We start from the raw sequence: 23,653 nt of genomic DNA, 5'->3' as shown, positions 1-23,653 counted from the left end.
GATATTTACATTACGATTCATAACAGTAGCAACATTACAGTGATGAAGTAGCAATGAAAATAATTTCATGGTTGGGTCACAACATGAGGAACTGTATTTAAAGGGCCAGAAGGTTGAGAACCACTGCTTTAGGTCAAGTATGCATCAGGTCAAGTATGGTCTAGTATGCATATAAGATCTTTGGTTAATCACTTCACGTCCCCCCACCCCCCACCCCCTTCCCTCTGAGATTCACCAGCACAAACCAGGCATAAAGATGTGTGTGTGAAAGCTTGACCTAAAGCAGTGGTTCTCAACCTTCTGGCTGTTTAAATACAGTTCCTCATGTTGTGACCCAACCATAAAATTATTTTCGTTGCTACTTCATCACTGTAATGTTGCTACTGTTATGAATCGTAATGTAAATATCTGATATGCAGGATGGTCTTAGGCGACCCCTGTGAAAGGGTCGTTCGACCGCCAAAGGGGTCGCAACCCACAGGTTGAGAACCGATGATTTAAAGGGTCACTGAGTATTATTACTGAGGACGCAGGCGAGAGTTGGAAATTAGGTATTCATAATGGCCCCAAACGGCAGAGTTACTTTATTTTTCCCAAGAAAACAGAAAAGAGCAGATGGGCATTTAGCTGGCGCACACACGAAAAAACCAGGAATAGAAAACATGAACAAGAAGTCAACACCAGTTTTCCAGAGAACACAAACTCATTAGCAATAAACATCAGAGAGAACCTACCTGGAGGCATACAACCTCCTCTGAGACACAGTATGACAGAAAGATCAAATATAAGTGTTTTCAAATACTGGTTCCTGGTCAACTAGCTATGATGTTGGCCAAGCTACTGTTTTTTTGTCAGTCATGAAAAAGGGGATAGGAGCTTGTAATGCCTACCTTTACCCAACTATTTTGAGTATTAATGAAGATAACATATGAAAAGACCCAGTTTGTTTGATACTTAATAGGTACTAAGTAAATACAGGGGTTATATATTTTTTTCTGCATAAAATGAGGACATCAGACCAGGCTAGAATCCCATCCACTGTGAAATCTGTCTTAGATTTAGTTGTGTTCGCACCTTTGATTTTTGTAAATTCCTTTACACCACCACCACCAGGACTAATAATGGTGCCATCTTATGTTTGACTTGTCAGGTGCTTTGTAATTTAAAAAGCACTTGCTTTCATTATCTCACTCATTAGTCCTGACAACAACCATCTGAGGTAGACAGAACAGTTAACTGCCATCAATTTGTGTATGAGGAGACTGAGAGGCAGGGAATTAAATGACTTGTCCTAGAGACCTAGACCAATTTAATGTTCATTTGTTCATTTGGTTATCTTTGTTCTATAAAGTTGCTGAAGTTCATTAAAAAGAAAGATGGCCTGTCCCTGTATAGAAAATAGGCTCCCTTTGCTTGTTTTCTTAAACGTTGGTTTTATTTGTATCTTATTTTGAATTGTGCTTTAATTTGCCACATCTTTTTTAAAAGGCACAAGTTAAACACTACCCATAAATCAGAGAAAACATCTAAAATCAGATAAAGTACATAAAAGTATACTGATGGGATGTTTGTTGATAGGCAAAACACCTTCTGATGGAGTCCTAAATATTCCTCAATAATTTAATACATATGAGAATCTTTCCTGCATTCTACATTTACAGGTATAATTTATTTCACTGAGGTGGGGCTACAATTTTTACGTGAAAAATAGCCTCTAAGTTGCTTTCTTCTCTACGTACAAATAGTACCCCAAGGAATCAGGGGGGAATATACAGAGATCAGAGGGTGAAATTCAGAAAAATCTATTCAGGTAGGAAAGAAAATATCCTTCACCTTCACTGATCTCCAACAGAAATTTAGCATTTCCTTCAATTATGAATGAATGCAAATAAGAAGCCACACTTGTATTAGCAGTATCTCTGATTTTTATCACCAAGAGAATTCAGATATTCTATATCATATTATAGTGATTGCAGATGTCTTGGAATATTTACACTCATCAACACTTCAAAATTACCATAGTTGGGAGAACCAAGATGGCGGCATAGGTTAACGCCGGAGTTTGCTGCTTTGAACAACTACTTCAAAAGTGAAACCAAAAAACGGAAGGGACATCACCCAGAACCACAGGAACGCTGGCTGAGTGGAAGTCCTACAACTAGGAGGAAAGAGAAACGCATACGGACACTCAGAGGAGGCGCAGTGCTGAAGTCAAATTCTGAGGTGCGGAGTGCGCGGAGCGGGCTGGCGGCGGAGGGCGCGGTTGTTGTTTTCAATTGGGAGGGAGTCACAGACTCTGAGCACCAGATCCGGGCGAGTCTTTAGGGACCCAGACTCAAACGGGAGAAGTGGGACTGTCTGGCTTCGGTCAGAGCGAGTGCAGCTTTCTCTCCCAGCTTTGCAGCGGGTGCTGGGACTCAGAGAGGCAGAGCCCCTGGGGACAGGACTGAGAGCCGCCATAACTGCTCTCTCCCGCCCACCCTGTTGATCCTGTGCGACCCGCCCCGCCCAAGCCCTGCACAGAGGCATTTGCCGGATAGCCTCAGGCAAAGGCTAGATTAGCACCTCCCTAGAGGACAGAAGTTCTCTCACCGCTGACACAGCTGATTCTCATAGCCACTTGGCCTGGAGGTCAAACCCTCCCTGGAATTAGCTACAACAATCAAGATTTAACTATAAGACTGCGAACAAAGACCACTAGGGGGTGCACCAAGGAAGCATAACAAAATGCGGAGACAAAGAAACAGGACAAAATTGTCAATGGAAGAAATAGAGTTCAGAACCACACTTTTAAGGTCTCTCAAGAACTGTTTAGAAGCTGCCGATAAACTTAATGAGATCTACACGAAAACTAATAAGACCCTCGATCTTATATTGGGGAACCAACTAGAAATTAAGCATACACGGACTGAAACAAGGAATATTATTCAGACTCCCGACAGCAGACCAGAGGAGCGCAAGAATCAAGTCAATGATTTGAAATGCGAGGAAGCAAAATTACCATAGTTATCAGACTCACTTCTAGACTTTATTTAATGTTAACAAAGAAGCAGATACTGCTATATCAATAATTTGTTTAAAAATTGTCATATCTATATTTCAATCCGATTGGCCTGCTTTGTAAACATGTGTGCTTGTAATATACATCTTAAAAGATTAAAAACTTCTGCTTCAAAGGATGGCTAAGACTCCGGAGAATTTCCCTCTTTGTGCTCTAAAATTCAAGAGATTTCCTCCTCCTCGCCCAATTCATCCACCCTGCCTGGCTTCAAATGCAATGAACTCAAAAACAGAAAACACGAAGAGTAAAATGTATGGCCAATTCTATATTCTATATCCCTTTCCCCCCCTCTCCTCAAATATGGACACAATGATTATTATTTACATCCACTGCCTCTAAATCCATTTCCTCTCCTAAACTCCGAAATGTTCTCTTTGCTCCCTAAACCCTAAAACCACTATCAGTGATAAAATGTCTACGGTAGACAAACTACAGCTTTTTAATACCCAAAGACCCATAATCTGTGTGGCTATACAATTGCTAGAACATGGTCTACCAAAAAAAGAGAAAACAGCCAGGATAGGGAGGTGGGTGGGGGATGGAGGAAATGGGCTGGGGAAGGAAGGTGGACTATTGGAAAGAGCTTTGATTTCTCATCTTCCTAGCAATTAGAAGGAAACAAGGAATGAAGGAAGGAAAACACGGACATACACATTCACACCCATGAAAACCACCACGTGGGTTGTGACACTGCTTCGGAAGGCAGAAGAAATAAGCGAGAGCGTGTCCCTAATGGAAGAAAAGATGCACAGGTTGAACTGAGAAAACAGTGAAAAAAGAAGACAGGCTGGTTGGTTTTTGATAGAAGACAGCCAAGCACATAGTTCAAGTGTCCAAATAGGAAGCCCAGGGTTCCTCATATTCATAAGCTCTTCTCCCCAGCTTCCACACATCCAGAACTGGAGGCCCTCCCCTAAGCCCTAGGAGCTATCTTCAGAGGCTCAGAGCTAGAGACACTTCCTCACACTTGCTTAAGAAGCGAGGGGGAAGGCAAGATTACAGTAGAGTGATGTATCTGTCCAAATAAATAACTGCAAATGAATTTAAGTTTTCCAGTATTGTCAGTGCTGGTTTATATAGGCTGGCTGATTTAAGGACAGGCTTACCTACACAATATTGTTTCTAAGGGAAAATGTACTGCAAGTTCTATACCAATGATTTACCTAAAGTCTTAACATGACTCATGACTGAAAACTACTTTAAAAAAATTTGTTTTCATTGAGTTTCAGAGAAAGGGAGAGGGGGAAAGAGAAAGAAACATCAATCGGCTGCCTCCTGCATGCCCCCGATCGGGGAACAAACCTGCAACCCGGGCACGTGCCCTGACTGGAACTGAACCAGCAGCCTTTCAGTACACAGCATGACACCCAACCAACTGAGCCACGCGGGCCAAGGCCTGAGAACTACTTTTATTATTCCCAAAGTGCCAAACAGATGACAAATGCAGCAACAAATTTAAAACAGTAAAAGCTTAAGAAATGATAAAAACATTAAGACAGTGGTAAATCTATTTTTAAAGAAATTAACAGGAATTACTTCGATATTTTACACAAATTTTAGTTGGGTACACTTCAAGTTATTAAACACTAGGATACACAAAGCATAAGTCAAGCTTAAATTTGATATATAAATTCAATGCTTTAAGATAAAATTTAAAACACACAAATGTGGGCTATTTTTCTATGCTATTCCTCTATAAAAACTTTTTCCAATAAAAAGCCTTCTTTTCCTTTTTATACATAAAACACATTCTCAACCAGAAAATCAAAATAAGCAATAGTATTTACATGATATAATGTTATTCTTTTAAAAGATACAGCAAAAATTGTGTAGGTATGGCTTATAAAATGTAAAATTAGAGTATTTTTACTGACTTATGAGCAAAAATTAGCTTTAAAAAAACACTTTGTTATTCTATAATTAATGTTCAAATAAGAATGTAACAGCTTACTGCTACTTCAAAATACTAGGATGAAATGACACATCAAGACTGTAAACACTAAAATTAAAAGGCCTACTATATTTTTCCAAAGTAACTGTGGAGGTTGACCCTTCTATACTTCCTAAATTATTACTTGCCTAATTATACCATCTTATTTTCACCCCCTCTATAATTTCAAGTACTATTTTATCACACCCTTCCTAATATAACATTTGGAATAAAATTTCTACCCAACATTTTTTGTAAGGTCCACATTCTTATGAGAGGAAATATTTAAGTGCTTTGTACCTTACATTCACAAAGCAATCTGAAAAAAAAGGTAATTAGATCCTAAACCTGAATGGCTGGACTAGATAGTACATATAGAGAAGCTTCTTTATAATTTTGGTTTCTTTACATCTTAAAATTATACTATAAGAAAAAAAAGTTTTCATAAAAATGAGTTGAAGGAATGAATTAATTATATCCAGCAATTCCATGTTCAAGAAAAATTGATTTACCCACAAATAACCCATTTTCTTTGCCTAATTGCCTCAACAGAAAATATTTCCTCCCAAAGTGTTCAATATAACACTCTTATAAGAAAGAGGAGTCAAAATTAAGAAATCCATTTCTTATCCTATCTGATAAAAGGGTAATATGCAAATTAACCATCACTCTGCCACAAAGATGGTGGCGCCCAGTCCCCTCAGCCCTGCTGCTGGAGTGTCCGGTCCTGTCAGCCCCACCGGGGGGGAGGGGGGAAAGCGGCAGGCGAGCGGCACAGCTGGATCCACCCCCAGGCGACGAGCCCCAGTGTCCCGCGCACCCCAGTCCGCAGAGGGAGGGAGGGATGGCGGGCAGGCAGGCCTCTGGTCAGAGGACAGCTGGGGTGTGGGATGCTGGCATCGTTGCAGGCCGGGCTGAGGGACCCCACCTTACCCGCCCCCCTTCCCCCCCACCCCCCAATGCACGAATTTCATGTACTGGGCCTCTAGTGAAAGAATAATGGAATGAATTAGTGGTCATCTTTTTAAAATAATCTACCAAGAGGCTGGCAGAAAAAAAAAGTTCACCTGGCACATAATAGAAGCTCAATAAGTAATTGTTGAACAAAGGCATTCAGTGCTGAAAAACTTCCAGTGGGAATAAAATGAAAGTTGGAATAGCAACTTGTTCCTCTCATTCAAATTACTTAAATATAAGTTGTGTATTAAGGAAAAACTTAAACTAAGGCAAATGTATACTAATTCCATTATACATTAAAATAAGCTTGTATTTTGATGTAAATATAAAGCAATTGCTAAAACAATAAACCTAACTGTAAACTTCCTGCATTTCCCCCAAATAATTGCATCAGAATAAAATTGCTTTTCAGAAGTTAAAAGATCTGATTTACATTAGACGAATAATGTTTTTTGGGGTAATTGTTCTACCCCCTCCCCATTTACTTGAGTGTGTGCATATCTTTATTATGGGAACAAAAGACTACCTTATGAGCCCAGGAAAATCTACTCATTTTGTTTTTTAAAAGGGATATCTAATTTGAATATCAGGATTATATTTCTTTCCTTTGCCCTGAAGGAAAGAGCATTTTCAGTTTTGTAGCTGGCACCCACATACTCAATCTTGGTTAATTTCCAAAAGCACATATGTTATAGTAAATCCTCTTCTTTCAATGCCAAAGTTTTTGCTCTCAGAAATTGTTTTACTGGCACATTCTCAACATAGTATTTCAATACCTGCTAATCCTGGAGAAACAAGAATGGCCAACACACTTTTAGAAAAGTAAAGGTTCCATTTTAAATCTATAAAAGGGGTTGACTTTTTCTTTGAACAAGATCCTATCTGTTAAATCTAAGAGTTAAAAATAGTTCTCAATCTTGGGTGCACATTAGCATCATGGAGAGAGAAAGGGGTGTTCATTGTGTGTTTTAATACATAGCTATTAAACCTATTAGCTCTTAATACATAAAGGATTTTCTTACAAATGAGGTAACATTTTGGCCTTAGAAAAGACAAGAGAAACATATTTTGGTCAATTCAAATGAAAGTTTCATGACATTTACTGAAATATTCTCCAGTGAAAACCAATGATTCACTCAAACTATAAGAGAGTGTGCGAGCCAGAGAGTGAGAGAGAGGCGCAAGAGTGCGGCAATTTGCTTTTTTCTTCCTTTAAAAAAATGGGGTTAAGTGAAAGACTAAAAGGAAAAAATTCCATCAAAATATTTAAGTTTTTCCACTCTCTTTCTTAGGGAATGTACTAAACATTTCTAACATAAAATATTAATATACCCCTGCTAATAAGGAAAGTGAATCTTTAAGAGCTTAAATAGGTTTTTAAAAGATACAATGCAATATACAGATCATATATTTTAGAACTGAACACTTGAAATCTATATAATCTTATTAACCAATGTCACCCCAATAAATTCATTAAAATTTAAAAAACAACCAAGAGCCAGACATTTCAATGAAAGAATGACGCTTCCATAATAAATCTTTGATTTAAATGAAAACAAAACCTTACTGCTATTTTTATAAATGCAAGCTATTATCATTAATGCTAATATTATTGATTTTATTTTTGTGTTTATTCATAAAATCTGAGTCACAAAGAAAATATGATACTTAGCACAATATTAAGATTATAAAGTTTTTGTGCCCACCCAAAATTAAAGTTCAATATATAAAGACCTCATTATAAAATGTCAAAAATTTAAAATTCATACTAGTTGACCCATCAATTCTACACCTGTGAACTTATCTGAAAAAAAAATGCCTTAAGGAATTTATGTTCAAGGATGTTTTTCATAGAACTAAATTATCTTAATAACAAAAGAATTATTTGGTATATTATTAACTAACCACTGAAAACAGAAAGCTAGTGGAATATATAATGATATACCTTTATAATACAAAACTGCATAGTCATCTATCTATATAAACAGGGAATATGCTAATTAGCCAAGCATCATGACCGCTCAGGCCAAGCTGAGCGCAGATGGGTGGGAGGGGACTGCATGCTGCCCCCACCCCAGTGGCCGCAGGGAGTCTGGGGCTGGGGGTGGGCCAGAGCGGAGACACAACACACAGGGGCACCTGCCCCCACCCCAGCGGACACGTGGCGGCCAGTGCTACATGGGTGAGGCGCGGGTCCCGGCCCCCCCGCGGGGTGCCTCCTTGCGCGATTTCAATCACGTGCTGGGCCTCTAGTCTCTCTCTATATATATACATATATATATATGTATATATATATATATATACACATATATATATGTATATATATATATATATATATGTGTGTGTATATATATACATACATATAGACTAGAGGCCCGGTTCACAAAAATGTGTGCACTGGGGGGAGGGGAGGGGGGGGCCCCTCAGCCCGGCCTGTGCCCTCTGGCAATCTGGGACCCCTCGAGAGATAACGACCTGCTGTCTTAGGCCTGCTCCCAGGTGGCAGAGTGCAGGCCCAATCCCTAGGTGCAACCCCTGGTCGAGCTCAGAGCAGGGCCGACTGGGGAGTTGGGGCGCCTTCCCCTGTCATGCACAGAGCAGGGCAGATCGGGAGGTTGCGATGCCACCCTCAATCACGCTCAGGGTAGGGCTGATTGGGGGGTTGGGGCACCGCCCCCTGTCACACTCAAGGCAGAGTCGATGGGGAGGTTGCGGCACCACCCACTGTCACGCACAGAGCAGGGCCCATCAGGGGGGTTGGGGCTCCTTACCCTGTCATGCACAGAGCAGGGCCAATCAGGGGGTTGGGGCGCTGCCTCCTGTCATGCACAGAGCAGGGCCCATCAGGGGGGTTGGGGCTCCGTACCCTGTCACGCACAGTGCAGGGTTAATCAGGGGGTTGGGGAGCTCCCCCCTGTCATGCACAGAGCAGGGCCGATCAGGGGGTTGAGGAGCTCCCCACTGTCACTCACAGAGTAGGGCCGATAGGGGAGTTGGGGCACCACCCCCTGTCACACTCAGGACAGGGCAGATCAGGGGGTTGGGACGCCGCCCTCTATCACCCACAGAGCAGGGCCGATCAGGGGGTTGGGGCACCGCCACTCTCACACTCAGGGCAGGGCCGATGGGGGGGTTATGGCTCTACCCCGTCACACACAGAGCAGGGCCCGTGGTGGGGGTTTGGGGGTTGGGGCACCGCACCCTGTCACACACAGAGCAAGGCCGATCAGGGGGTTGAGGTGCCACACCCTGTCACACACAGAGCCGCAGGGCGATCCGGGGGTTGGGGAGTTCCCCCTATCAGGCACAGAACAGGGCTGATCAGGAGGTTGGGCCGCCTTCCCCTGTCATGAACAGAGCAGGGCGGAAAGGGAGGTTGTGGCCCCGCCCTCTGCCACACACGGAGCCGCAGGGCGATCAGGGGGTTAGGGCGCTGCCCCTGTCATGCTGATCCCGGTGCCGGGAGGCCTCTCATCTCCGCTGATCCCGGTGCTGGGACGCCTTGCGGCTCCGCTGATCCCGGTGCTGGGAGGCATATTACCCTTTTACTATATAGGATAGAGGCCCGGTGCATGGGTGGGGCTGGCTGGTTTGCCCTGAAGGGTTTCCTGGATCAGGGTGGGGGTCCCCACTGGGGTGCCTGGCCAGCCTGGGTGAGGGGATGATGGCTGTTTGTAGCTGGTCATACATCCTTCAGGGTGGGGGTCCCCACTGGAGTGCCTGGCCAGTCTGGATGAGGGGCTGAGGTCTGTTTTCAGGCTGGTAGGTGACTGAAGCTCCCAACTGCTCCTTTTTTTCTTTCTTTTTTTTTATTCTGGGCCAGCTTTAGCTCTGGCTCCAGCTCTGAGGCCTCTGCTGCTGAAATCAGGTATCTGGTTTCTTTGTGTTCTGTAATTGAAACAATGTAGAACTCCAGCTCTGAGATCCCGGGCTCGCTGAAAGTAGGTTTCTGGGGTTTTGTTTAGCTTCTATATTTGTTACAATGTTTCTTAAACTGCAAGCTCAGAGGCCGGCAAGGCAGGTGGGGAACATTGCAGTCCTCCCTCACTGAAGCAAGCAAGCCTCATGTTAGTTTCAAGCTGCCTGGCTGCCGGCCGCCATCTTGGCTGGCAGTTAATTTGCATATCTCGCTGATTAGCCAATGGGAAGGGTACGCTAATTACCATGTTTCTCTTTTATTAGATAGGATGCCTATTTGACTGAATGACCAAACAATCAAACGACCAGTCGACCGGTTGCTATAATGTGCACTGACAACCAGCGGGCAGACGCTCAACACAGGAGATGGCCCCTGGTGGTCACTGCACTCCCATAGCAGGAGTGCCACTCAGCTGACCCCTACCAGCCCGGCGGCAGCCACTCTTCCTCAGTAGTCCTGCAGGTCCAAGCTCCAGAGAATGGTCCAGGCACCAATGAACTGGCACTGCCAGCACGATCCCAACAGCGCTATTAGCCTCCTGGATGTTGGCCTCAGGCACCGCGGCCACTTCCCCTCCCTAGACGCTCCACAAGGAAGAAACTATTAAAACTGGCCAGGTGGCTCCTGACAACCGGCATGAACGTCAGTGGGATGGATCCGGATCCTGGGCCAGCAAGGGCATCCCACCATCCCTCCCAGAGGGCCAATTACGTCCTACCTCCTGACCCCCTCGGGATGGGCGCCAGACGCAGGGCTCATGGCTGGAGAGTGTTGCTGCAGCGGCGCAAGCCTCTCCCAATTGGGACTGACCAGGCGAGAGCTCACGGCAGGTGCAGTGGGGCCAGGATGAGCGGGAGCAGCAGCGGGAGCGGCAGGTGTCATTGGATAGCAAGTTTTGGCCCAATCTCCACAGGCCACCCCGAGGGACCCCCCACCTGTGGATGAACTCGTGCAACGGGCCTCTAGTCTATCCTATCTAATAATAGACAAACATGGTAATTGACTGTACCTTTGCTACACCTCCCACTGGCTAATCAGCGATATATGCAAATTAAACGCCAACAAAGATGGCGGTTAATTGCATACGTAGGCGCAAAGCGGCGGAGTGAAGACTGAAGGTGGCTCCGGCCGGAGCCGCGAAGGCTTGAAGGCGGCTCCAGCCGGAGCAAAGGCCTGGGTCCCGGGTGCAGGAGGAAAACCGGTGCTGGCAGCAAGGGGAAGGGAAGGCCTATTGCATGAATCTTTTTGTGCAACAGGCCTCTAGTCTACACTAATAAAAGACAAACATGCAAATTGACCATACCTTCGCTATGCATTGAGCCATGCCCACCAGCCAATCAGAGCGACTATATGCAAATCAACCAAACCAAGATGGCGGCTGGCAGCCATGGAGCTGGAGCGAGCAGGAGGCTTGGTTGCGCCAATGATGGAGGAAGCCAAGCTTCCCGCCTGCCGCAGCCGCTCTGAGCTCCACTCAAAGCAACAAAGTTTCAATTACAGAAGAAAAATAAACCCCAGATACCTGCTTTCAGCTGGCCGTGCCACGGAGCTGGAGCGAGTAGGAGGCTGGGTTGCCCCTAGCAATGGAGGAAGCCAAGCTTCCCTCCCGCCCGCCCTGGCCGGCTCTGAGTTCCTCTCAAGGCTACAAAGTTTCAATTATAGAAGGTAATAAATAAATCCCAGAATAGAAAAAAGAAAAGAAAAAAAGAGAGACGCTGGGAGCTTCTGTCGCCAGGGGGCTTGGCCAGCCTGAAAACGGCCCGCAGCCCCTCACCCAGACTGGCCAGGCACCCCAGTGGGGACCCCCACCCTGATCCGGGACACCTTTCAGGACAAACCAGCCGGCCCATACCCATGCACCAGGCCTCTATCCTATATAATAAAAGGTTAATATGCAAATTGACCCTAACAGCAGAAAGACTGGGAATGACTGGTCACTATGACACACACGGACCACCAGGGGGCAGATGCTCAGTGCAGGAGCTGCCCTCTGGTGGTCAGTGTGCTCCCACAGGGGGAGTTCTGCGCAGCCACAAGCCAGGCTGATGGCTGCCAGTACAGCGGTGGTGGTGGGAGCCTCTCCTGCCTCCTCAGCAGCATTAAGGAAGTCCAACTGCAGCTTAGGCCTGCTCCCCGCTGGCAAGTGGACTCCCCTGAGGGCTGCCGGGCTGCCAGAGGGATGTCTGACATCCAGCTTAGGCCCTATCCCCCGGGGAGCGGGACTAATCCAGCAGGTGGTCATCCCCCTAGGGGTCCCAGACTGCGAGAGGGGCACAGGCCGGGCTGAGGGACCCCCCCCCCGAGTGCACAAATTTTTGTGCACTGGGCCTCTAGTCTAAACTAATAAAAGAGAAAAATGGTAATTGGCGTACGACGATACCCTTTTCATTGGCTAATCAGGGCTATATGCAAATTAACTGCCAACTATGATTGGCAGTTAACTGCCAACTAAGATTGGCAGTTAACTGCCAACTAAGATTGGCAGTTAACTGCCAACTAAGATTGGCAGTTAACTGCCAACAAGATGGCGGTTAATTTGCATATGTAGGCACAATGCAGGGAGGCGAAAGGGAAAGCAGGAAGAAGCCCCCTGCCACTGACAGTGATTGGAAACCCAGGGGGCAGCTAAGAGCTGGGGGGCAGGGCAAAGGCGGCCCTGGGGCCCATGATCGGAGAATCAGGCGCCTTTGCCGCCCTGGCCAGTGATAGCAGGAAGTAGGGGTGGAGCCAGCGATGGGAGCTGGACACAGTCGAAGCTGGCAGTCCCGGGAGCTAGGGGTCCCTTGCCTGGGCCTAAAGCGGAGCCCACAATCGCGGGGCTGCTGCAGCTGCGGGTCCCCGCTGCCCGAGCCGGACGCCTCAGGCCTGGTCAATCACTGGCCAGACTCGATCCAGTGATTGGTGATCGGAGGGGGCCGATCCAGTGATTGGTGATAGGAGGGTGATGAGGGTCAACTCCTCTGGCCGAGGCATCAGGCCTGGGCGGGGGGCTGAGCCAGGGATTGGGGGGATATGATGGTCCCCTTGCCCAGGCCTGAAGCCTGGGTCAGAGGTGTCAGGCTTGGGCGGGGGGTGGAGCAAGCGATCAGAGGGAGATGGGGGTCCCCTGCCCAGGCATGATTCCTGGGCCAGAGGCCTCAGGCCTGGGCGGGGACCAGAGCCAGTGATCGGGGGGAGATGGGGGTCCCCTGTCCAAGCCTGACACCTCTGGCGGAGGCGTCAGGCCTGGGCAAGGGGCCGATCAGGCGATCAGAGGGTGATGGGGGTCTACGCCTCTGGCTGAGGCATCAGGCCTGGGCAAGGGGCAGAGCCAGCAATCGGAGGGGTCTGGGGGTCCCCTGCCCAGGCCTGATGCCTGGGCCAGAGGCATCAGGCCTGGGCTGGGGGCAGAACCAGTGATGGGGGGAAATGAGGGTCCCCTGCCCAGGCCTGACACCTCTGTCAGAGGCGTCAGGCCTGGGCAAGGGGCCGATCCTGTGATTGGAGGGTGATGGGGGTCAACGCTTGAGGGCTCCCAGTATGTGAGAGGGGGCAGGCTGGGCTGAGGGACACTCCCCCACACACACACACCCAGTGCACGAATTTCGTGCACCGGGCCCCTAGTATATATATAAAAGCCTAAGCAACCATTTGACCATTCGACCAGTAGCTATGACGCACACTGACTACCAGGGGGCAGACACTCAATGCACAGGCATGAAAACATGGAACAGACTGATGAATCTCAGAGGGAAGGGGGGAGGGCAGGAAGAGATTAACCAAAGATCTTATATGTATACTAGAGACCCAGCGCATGGTTTCATGCACCAGTGGGGTCTCTTGGCCTGGCCTGCAGGGATTGGGCCAAAACCGGCTCTCTGACATCCCCTGAGGGGTCCCGGATTACAAGAGGGTGCAGGCCAGGCCGAGGGACCCCACCAGTGCACGAATCCGTGCACCGGGACTCTAGGTATAGAATAAGAAACTGTCACCAGTGGTTGGGGAAAGAAAGGGACTGGAGTGACAGAGTAGGACTATCAGTCTTCTCATAGCCCTTTATATTGCTTGAATTTATCAGCAGCATGTACTGATTTTCTAATAATTACTAGAAAGATGTCAAAGACTATTTAATAGAAAAATGTTCCAAATCATTAAGTGAATCAAGTTATGAATATGTACCAGTATGCTATGACCCCAATTTCTTATGTATGTAAATATACAGGAAGGAAACAAAGACTATTTCCCAATAGTTTATATAAATAGGTGATGGAGTATAGGTAATTTTTTTAGTAATTTTCTAGGTGTTCCAATAGGAGCATGTATTTCACTTACATTAAAAAAAAAGTTTTTCTCGTAATATATTGTTATGTCCCATTTAGCTGCTATATAAATGCCATAGTTAAAAATCCTTTGGTTTAAAAGAAAGGAGTAATTTATGATCCAGGCCTATAAAATCAGGCTATAAAGTAAATAACGATGATGATGATACAGGAATGGGGAGGAGGTGATTATCAGTGCCCAATAACACACACTTTAAAAAATCAATACTAGAATTTGATATATATGAGTTACAATAAATAAATTTAGGAGAAAGAAAACATTACATTATAAAAAGTTATTTACTTAACATATGCTAAAAAATGATTTAACAGAATGAAAATAAAATAAGTCCATGGATGATAGATACATACCAGTATGTTAAGTAAAATGGGGGGGGGGGGGGGGACTGGACTATCACTAACAATCACAGAAGCTGACTACGCTCTGCCATACGGTATCCTTAATTCCACTAGACAGACTGTCACCTGAAGGAGCCACATCATCTTGCTATAATAAACAGCTTACTATTGCCAATTATACATAAATTGCTAGGTATGAACATGCAATCCTGGATAGACATAAAAAATAAACTCACTAAGGCCACTAACACACTCCTTGCCTATGTTTACAATTAAGGAATACTGCAAATGCTTAGGGTAGTAATTTTGACTGGTAACATTAAAAGTTTTCTTTTACCTGACTTCCTTTTAACTGAAAAATTTTACCTATTCTAATATGCACAGTATAAATGGCTTTAAAAGAAAATTTAATCAGTACAATGTCCAGAAAAAAACAGTTTAAAATTAATGCTATTCATTACTGTAAGTAATGCTATTTTGGCACTAAGTAAACTGTACAGAGTTTTAAATTAAATGCTTAAAAGTGGAATACTACAGGGTGGGGCAAAAGTAGGTTTACAGTTGTTTGTATGTAAAATAATACAATGTCTAACAAATAACAATACAAGAATAAACTCCCTGTTTCCTGTACTCACAACTGTAAGCCTATTTTTGCCCCACCTAGTATGAAGAGGTTAAAATTATAATCACTATGCAGATTTGTAAGAAAGTGTTATAGCAACCATCCAGTGAAAAAAGCAGACTGCTAAAAAAGGAATGTAGATTATGGCTGCAACTATATGAAATTGGGTGATGGTGAAATTGTGGGCAACTATTTCAAAAAATAATTTATTATTATGGATATATTATTGTTTCTAAGCCTAAAGGCTCAGTTTGCTTATTTTGAGGTTCAGATTTTAAGTAAAGGGATAAGAATCAAGTCGAATGTGCAGCTGTTTGCTTCTAGGAATACAAACAGGAGGAAATAAACAGAGGGAGGATAATGTCTGAGAGATTGGGCTAACAACTTCATTCCCAGCTGTGCTTTAATTTGTATTACTAAATAGTAACACTCTCTTTTCATGATAGAGGCTGAGAATATCCATTTGTGCCCAGTGAAAGTTAGAGGCACACTAGAAAAGTCTTAGAATGTTAGATTCAGTAATTTGCTGTCTGGTCTATAGTCTAAATTGTACAACATCAGTTGAATTATTCAGGAGTTAATTCTAATTTAATGCCATGTAAAAGCAGAGAGGATGATAGAAATGCTTGATCACTTATAAATGACTTAAAATCCTATACAATAAAACCCTAATATACAAATCGACCGAACGGCAGAACGACCGGTCATTATGACGTGCACTGACTACCAGGGGGCAGAAGCTCAATGCAGGAGCTGCCCCCTGGTGGTCAGTGCACTCCCACAGGGGGAGTGCCACTCAGCCAGAAGCCAGGCTCACAGCTGGCGAGTGCAGCGGTGGTGGCGGAAGCCACTCCTGCCTCCACAGCACCACTAAGGACCCCTTGGGGGATGTCTGACTGCCAGCTTAGGTCTGCTCCCTGGGAGGAGGGGGATAGAGTGGGCCTAAGCTGGCAGTTGGACATCCCCCGAGGAGTCCCAGACTGGGAGAGGGTACAGGCCAGGCTGAAGGAGCCCCCCTTCCCTCCCACCAGTGCACATTTGTTGTGCGCTGGGCCTCTAGTATAAATATAAGAAGGCTGGGCAAATTAAAATCATACCCTTTTTGCGGAGGTAAGACAATTAAGTCAATAATAAAGCAAGCTGATATAGACTGAGGTCAGTCCTAATTGCAAAAAGCCCTGTTCTTTACACTTCAGAAACTACAGCAAGATTTTTACTGTAATCAAAGAGATTAAGGACGCAGAGATATGTTCAAATGGAGGTGAAGCAATACCTTAGCAGGTGAATGTGTTCTTATAGCTACTTTAGACACTAGTTCCCCCTTCCCCCCTTTTCTCCATTTATTCATTATTGATTCTAGATAGAGAGAGGTAGGGAGAGAAAGACACACACATTGATTGGTTGCCTCCCACATGTGCTGACTGGGGGTCAAACCTGCAACCTAGGTATGTGCCGTGGATGGAAATGGGACCCCACAACCTTTTAGTGTTTGAGATGATGCTCCAATCAACAGAGCCACCCCGCCAGGGTATTTTTTTTTCTTTTAAATGAGAACTGTAATGTCAATGGAAGCCTGGACCCGAAAGAAATCAAAATGGGAACATTGAAAATTTTACTATAGAGATTTCTCAAAGCTATCAATTTTTAATGCCATCAGCCTAAGATGACTACCTTTACACAGGATGCTTGAGATTATAAGAAAATACACTAATTTTCAACCTAATTTTATAGAATTAATTTTTTTTCTAATTTCATTATAAACTTGATCCTACATTTATGGCAACAGCTATATCAGTTGAAATGTGTGGAAATTTTTTTTATTTTTTACTTTTTTTTAAAATATATTTTTATTGATTTCAGAGAGGAAGGGAGAGGGAGAGATAGAAATATCAAAGATGAGAATCACTGGTGATCAAGCCCGCAACCCAGGCATGTGCCCTTGACCGGAATCAAACCCGGGACCCTTCAGTCCACAGGCTGATCCTCTATCCACTGAGCCAAACCGGCTAGGGCTGGAAATATTTTTTAAAAAGCTGATCATAATAGAGATGACAAAGGTTACAAAAAATGATTAATAAGCTCCATATGTGGGTATTATTTAAAACTTGTTGCTTTTTAAAAAAAAATTGGTGAATTTTAAATAATCAGATCACTTATTATTGCAGATGAAAATATTACCATAAAGCTCAATTGCTAAAAGATGTTCTGCAGGAGAGTACAGACCCACGACTGCCAACCCACTCCAAGCCTGTTCCCCAGCTCCGCCAGTTCTCTAAGGCTTAGGTTCCTCATTCCTAAGGAGATGAAATGCTCACACAGTGACAGGTACATTGAGTGCTCAATAACTAGTGGGAAGGTCTGCATGGCATATGCAGCAAATGACTTAATGCATATAAAACGCTCAGCGGAGTGCTTGGAGCATAGTTAAGCATCCCATAAATAGCAGGAATTACATAAAAAGTAGGCAAGAACTTAGAACAGCAAATACAATGAATGTAGTCTCTAATTCAGTGATGGCGAACCTTTTGAGCTCGGCGTGTCAGCATTTTGAAAAACCCTAACTTAACTCTGGTGCCGTGTCACATACAGAAATTTTTTGATATTTGCAACCATAGTAAAACAAAGATTTATATTTTTGATATTTATTTTATATATTTAAATGCCAAAAGAAAAATCAACCAAAAAAATGAGTTCCCGTGTCATAGGTTCGCCTTCACTGCTCTAATTCAATTGTTTTCTCAAAATCTGAAAAAGTAAAAAACAAAAAAATCACATTCCTAGCATGCAATTTTTTATCCCTAATGTCTAGTACCATAGGTTCCTAGCAAATAGTAGGTATAGGGTAAACATTTTCACATTACTAAACAATTACTATCAAAATCAATTATGAAACTGAGTACTACTAGTTGGGAGACCTTCTCTATTTCATCCTTGCATCCCAGTGCCTGGAAGATTATGTAACACAGTATTCAGCTAATTTCATTTTTTCCCATTCAATTAAAATATAAATTTATTTGAAAATTTAAAACTTTAAAATCAATGCATGGGGTTTTGTGTTTGGATGATGACATATACAAGGATAAGGGCCAGGTGGGTCTAGTTCATTACTATCTTCCTAATAGGCAGTCAATGTTTAACACATATTAGGGACCCAAATATCTAAAAAAATGCATGCTTTTTTTTTTCATGTTCTATAGAAATGGGAATAACTCCTAACCAGAGTTCATACCAAACACAGATGAGAAGGCGATAATGAAACATTACTTCTGGGAAGGTGTTTTAAGAAAAAAGTCTTGGTTTATGTCCAGTGCATTTCAATAAAGCTAGAGAAAAAGGAAACAAAGACTTGGAAGTGACAAGTAGAATAAGCTGATCACAGTAAAGGCCTAACAGCAATGTTATCATTATGGATCCCATAAACATTTACTCTGAATAGCACTGAATTTTTGTGTGCTTTCTTAATAAAACTTAAACATAACAATTCAGTGCCGTGTATAGTTTTATCAATAATACGTGCTTTATTACCTGAGAAGCTCCATAAAACCAACTTTCTAAAGTAAAAAGTCAACTTTCCACACTGCTCTATAAAAATCTCTAATTATTTCCTCTTCTGTTTCCCAGAAGTTGTAATAACTGCTTAGGCTCTATGCCCTAAACAAAGCAAGGAAATGCTCCTACTTAGTCTTTTTGACCCCTCTGCCAATTAAAGAGCATACTCCACGGGAGGTCCCTGCAACAGCAACTTTGAAAGATAATAACAGGAAACCTCAAAAAGCAAGATTACAAAATGGAAATTATTTTCTAATACAAATAATTCTTTCAAAAACAAAACAACACGCACAAACAGAAATAATATGTAGCAAATTATAAAAATTACCTTCTCTGTATATGTGGATTTACCTATTACTGAGAAAAGGACCCTTCATTCCACATCCACTTTTCAGGAATGTCACTGAATATAAACAAGATTTTCATTCAGAGATGAGTTTTTTCCAGAGAGCTATGTGAATTGTTTCAGAGGGCATTAGTACACCAATGGTCCCCAACTTAAAATGGTTCAAATTATGATTGATTTTTTGAATCTATAATAGTGCAAAAGTGATACATGTAATAATTACGAGATACTCAATATTTTATTATAAACTAGGCTTTGTGTTAGATGATTCGACCCAACTGTACGCCGTATGTTAAGTGTTCTGAGCACATTTAAGGAAGGCTAGGCTAAGCTATGGCATTTGACCGGTTGGTTAGGTTTATTGAAATGCATTTTCAGTTCAGAATGGGTTTATTGGGGTGTTGCCCCGTCATAAGTCTAGAAGCATCTGTATTTGGGTCAGTAAGGTGTTATGCTTAGTTCCACAGAAGCCAGAAAACATTACTATTCTCCTCTATGTGTTTGATTATGAGAAATTCTATCTATAATAGAATCTTATCACCTAAGTGAAGGCCTTTGCAATCTTGAGTGCAGAGCAGTAACAAATTTTAGATAAAGATTAATAATATTTTATGCCTGAGACTACAATTCACACAATTAAATTGTTATTGTCTTTTACATATTCTATTCCAATTTGATTCTAGGTAGATCACATTTACAGTCCTGATAATGGTGATTCCAAGGATCATTTAAAAATCAACAGTCCCTGCACAGGCTGGGTGGCTGGGTTGGTTGGAGCACCTTCCCGTACACCAGGATGCGTGTTCAATTCTCAGTCAGGGCACATACCTAGGTTGCGGGTTCGATCCCCGGTGGGGGGTGGCACACATAAGGCAACTAATCGATGTCCCCCTCCCCCCCACCCAAATCAATAAAACATATCCTTGGGTGAGGAAAAAAAAAAAAACCAACAGGCTCCCAAACCACACTAGATCAGGTGGATTGTCTGACTAAAGACTATCAGAGAAACATAGAAACGGGAGACCTGAAGAAAAATCAAGGTTTATGGACTTCGTAGGAAAGAATATTGCTTTCTTCCTTTCCTGGCAGAGGCTCTCTTACTAGATAGAGTTGCGTTCATTATTCACAGGCATCTAATAAAAGCATTTTACTTAATCTCATGATCAAAACAGGTTCAGAATTGTCTGGATTTCCTTCTTGCCAGGGAAAACAGCTGGTATTATAAAAACACACCTAAGCTATTTTACATAGAGCTTGTCTTCCAAATATGTGACAATGAGCTTTCTGATAAGGACTAGCCAGCCACGTAAAGAAATACCTAGCCGGCAACATAAATAGAAGAATTAAAATGAAAAAGAAATAAAAGGACTAGAAAGGGGGAAAAAAACACTTTGTCATAACTTACAGAAGATAAATAATTATATTCATCAAAAGATCACTTAAAAGAAGAGAAGGCAGGCTATAAACTCGAATTTACAAAAGATTATTATCTATATTAAACAAAAATCACAAGAAAAAAGACACCAAGAAAAGTGAACAAAAGATATAAACAGGCATTTCAGAGGAAGAACATGAATACACAATGAACCTAATAAAAGATGCTTAATTTCATTAATCTGGGAAAATCAAAGAAAAAGCCACAATAAGAAAACATTTGACAACCATCAGATTGTCAAAAATATAAAAGTTAGACAATATCAAGTACTGACAAAGATATGAAGCAAGAAGAACTCATGTACTGCTAGAAGGGTTATAATATAATAGTACAACCACTTTGGAAAATAATTTAGATTTATTCAATAAAGTGGAAATGCACACACCTTACAACCTCAATTATATTCCTAGTTATTTTTTCTAGAGAAACGCATATAAATGTGCATGAGGAGTCATACAATAACCTATATATATATGCCTGATCACATTTACAGTCATAATATATATGGCTAATATGCAAAATGTCCCCTGGGAAGTTCGACTGGGAGACTGAGAGGTGGATCGCTCGCTATGATGTGCAATGACCACCAGGGGGTAATGCGGAATGAAGGAAGGCCCTGATTGGCTCTGATCACAGGATGGACCCTACCTGTGCACGAATTTCATGCACCAGGCCCCTAGCATTCACATAATAGCCATAAAATAAAACAGGAAGTAATGTCCACCAATGGGAAATGGTTAAATTATAGTATAAACATACAAAAAAAATTAAAATAAACTACATCAATTGTGGATGAATCTCACAAATAATACACTTAGCACAATAAGTAAATCACATAATGAGTAATTTCCCTTTTGTAATGTAAAAAAAAAAAGGCAGGGGAAATTAAACCATGCATTGTATATGGATTCAGGCATATGTAGTAAAATTTAAAGAAAACCATAAGGATGTTATAAACACAAAACGAAGGATGGTGGCTACCTATGGGAGGCAGAGGAATGGGAAGGGGGGGGGGCCAAGAGGGACCTTCAAAGATCTGAGCACATTCTAGAGCTAAAGTTGAGTTTTGTGTGTAATGGTTATTTATCTTGTTTTCCTTTATCTTTGCTGTATTATATTCATTTGGCATGTATTAAATTTTTCATAATGAAATAAAACACATACTCAAAAAAGGTCTTAAACTGTCTTAGATCAGATAAATGCAGTAGTAAAATATTTCACCCACAGAGATTAGAAAATTGCTAATTGCATAAAATAAACTCACCTATATTGTACAGTTTAAATTACACAGATTATTTTAACCTGCCTTGCTCCTTTCAATGGAACAAGTATGACCAAAGAGTTAGAGGCAAGAAAGTAATTATTATTAATTATTCCTCATGTTACAGAGTTCCTACTTATGAGCTTAGAGTAAAATTATTTCCAGGTGGTTCTGGGAATTTGTAAATCTCCCACTGTTGTCATCCCTATTTTTGCCGCCTATTAGGCAACTTTGTGGTTTAAAGATTATGAAATTTTGCTCTGGTTCACCACACAGTTTAAACTTTCAAAGTGACTAAGAGCAAAAGGAAGAGATTAAATATTTACATTTAAAATATCTATTTTGTTAATACCAAGTAAAAAAGACTTTAGAAACAAAAACTGGAAAATGTTAATCTGAAAATCCTGATCCTTGGATTTTAGACTTGATTTAGTATTTGAGATATAGCACTACATAAAGTAATTAAATCATAGTTCTTTAGCATTTGCATATATCATTAATGTTTGATATTTTTAAATAGTTTGCATAAGGAAAATGTCATTTTCAATAAAAAGATACTTAAAATATTCTGAAAAAAACTTACAGTAAAAATACTGACATAATAAACGAGTTCTATCTCTGTCTAGTAAGCAAGTTCCAGACAGAGTGAGTTCACAACATGTCTACCTAAGCCCCTGGGCTAACCACTACACTGTTGGTCAAATGTCTTAGCCTCTGTCTGTTAGTCTCAGGGTCAGTTTTCTCTAATACTCTACTGAACCTAAATCCATCAAACCTCTCAGTGCCCAAGGTCAGACAGTCTCCATTCCATTTCTTAATCCATCCCTTAAACCAGCATTAGCCCTACGATGTTTTGCTCTGTCTATCCCTGACCTAGCCTTCATGCCACCTCAATCTTGTAAACTAGACTACCATGGAAGTGGTGGTCCATCATTAGCAAACTCCCCTCTATCCTCAACCTCTTCTCAAAGCATTACCCCAATATCCTGGCTGTTAAAGACTTCTCCCTGAGGACAGCAGCTGCCCTGCTGCACCAACAGCAGCTATTTATTCCCTACTGTTCATGGTCCTTCAACTACCCGAGCCATTCATTCCCTTAATCCCAGGACCATACTCATAACATGGCCCATCTGAAGTCATCACATCAGTGACCACACTCCATCAATACAGCCCTCAACCTCCCAGCATGCATGTTAACCACTCTCCCTCTGTCTTGGGAGAGTCTCTATCCCAACCCATTAGATGTCTTCTTGCTCCCCTCCCCTCCTTCCCAGCCTAAAGTCCAACGATCTGTTTCAACAAATTTGTCATACCCTAAATTCTCCTCTGCCTTCCTTCACATTTATCTGGAAAAAAAACTTTTGTGGTTCCAATTATTCGTGTTCTCTGAGCTCCCACTCCCATGACCCTCCCTTAAAGAATCTATAAAGATTTAATGAATGTCTACAATATACCAGAGACATAGCATATAATACTCTGTATTTTAACACATTGCTCACTTGTTTATCACACGTTTTTTATTATAAATATTTATTGAGCATCTCCTAAGACACTAACTTAAGCTCTGAGAATTCAGTAGTGAATAGATCAGAGGAGGTCCCTGCTCTTATGAAGCACAAGTCTCAGTGGAATTAGACAAATGACAAAAGTAAATGAACAAGAACTTGAGCCATTGGTTAAGTGCCACAAGGAAAATAAAAGACCCACAAACACACAACCTTTGTGAAGTGTAATAGAGCAAAGGTATGCCAGTACTTGAAAGCCTTCTCAGAAGCACACTGAACCTACAGTATCTTCTTCACCTCCCACAATGGAAACACTAAGGCCCATTCTGAACCTGAAACTGATGTGGCCTCAATGAGACTACCAACCAACTATATACATCATCAAAAGGAAAAAAACGCTACTCTAGAGG

General features: G+C 42.4%; 1 protein-coding gene across 15 annotated transcripts in view; it reads right to left on the bottom strand.

Moving 5' to 3' along the window:
* The window catches only part of PLEKHA5 (pleckstrin homology domain containing A5), a 220,327-nt gene that overhangs the window by 180,205 nt on the left and 16,469 nt on the right, over positions 1–23,653 (bottom strand). The window contains exon 4 of one of the 15 annotated variants that reach the window (XM_059682328.1): positions 17,843–17,892. The exons of the other annotated variants lie outside the window; for them this stretch is intronic. Within the exon in view, the coding sequence (XP_059538311.1) occupies positions 17,886–17,892 (7 nt within the window). The 3' untranslated portion in view covers positions 17,843–17,885. Of the gene's footprint in view, positions 1–17,842; positions 17,893–23,653 lie in introns of those variants that run through there. 15 annotated transcript variants of the gene reach the window in all.

Source organism: Myotis daubentonii, chromosome 2 (genome assembly GCF_963259705.1).
Source record: "Myotis daubentonii chromosome 2, mMyoDau2.1, whole genome shotgun sequence".
Taxonomy (NCBI): Eukaryota; Metazoa; Chordata; class Mammalia; order Chiroptera; family Vespertilionidae; genus Myotis; species Myotis daubentonii.
Note: the sequence above shows the minus strand (reverse complement) of the source record. Positions and strands in the feature narration are given on the sequence as shown.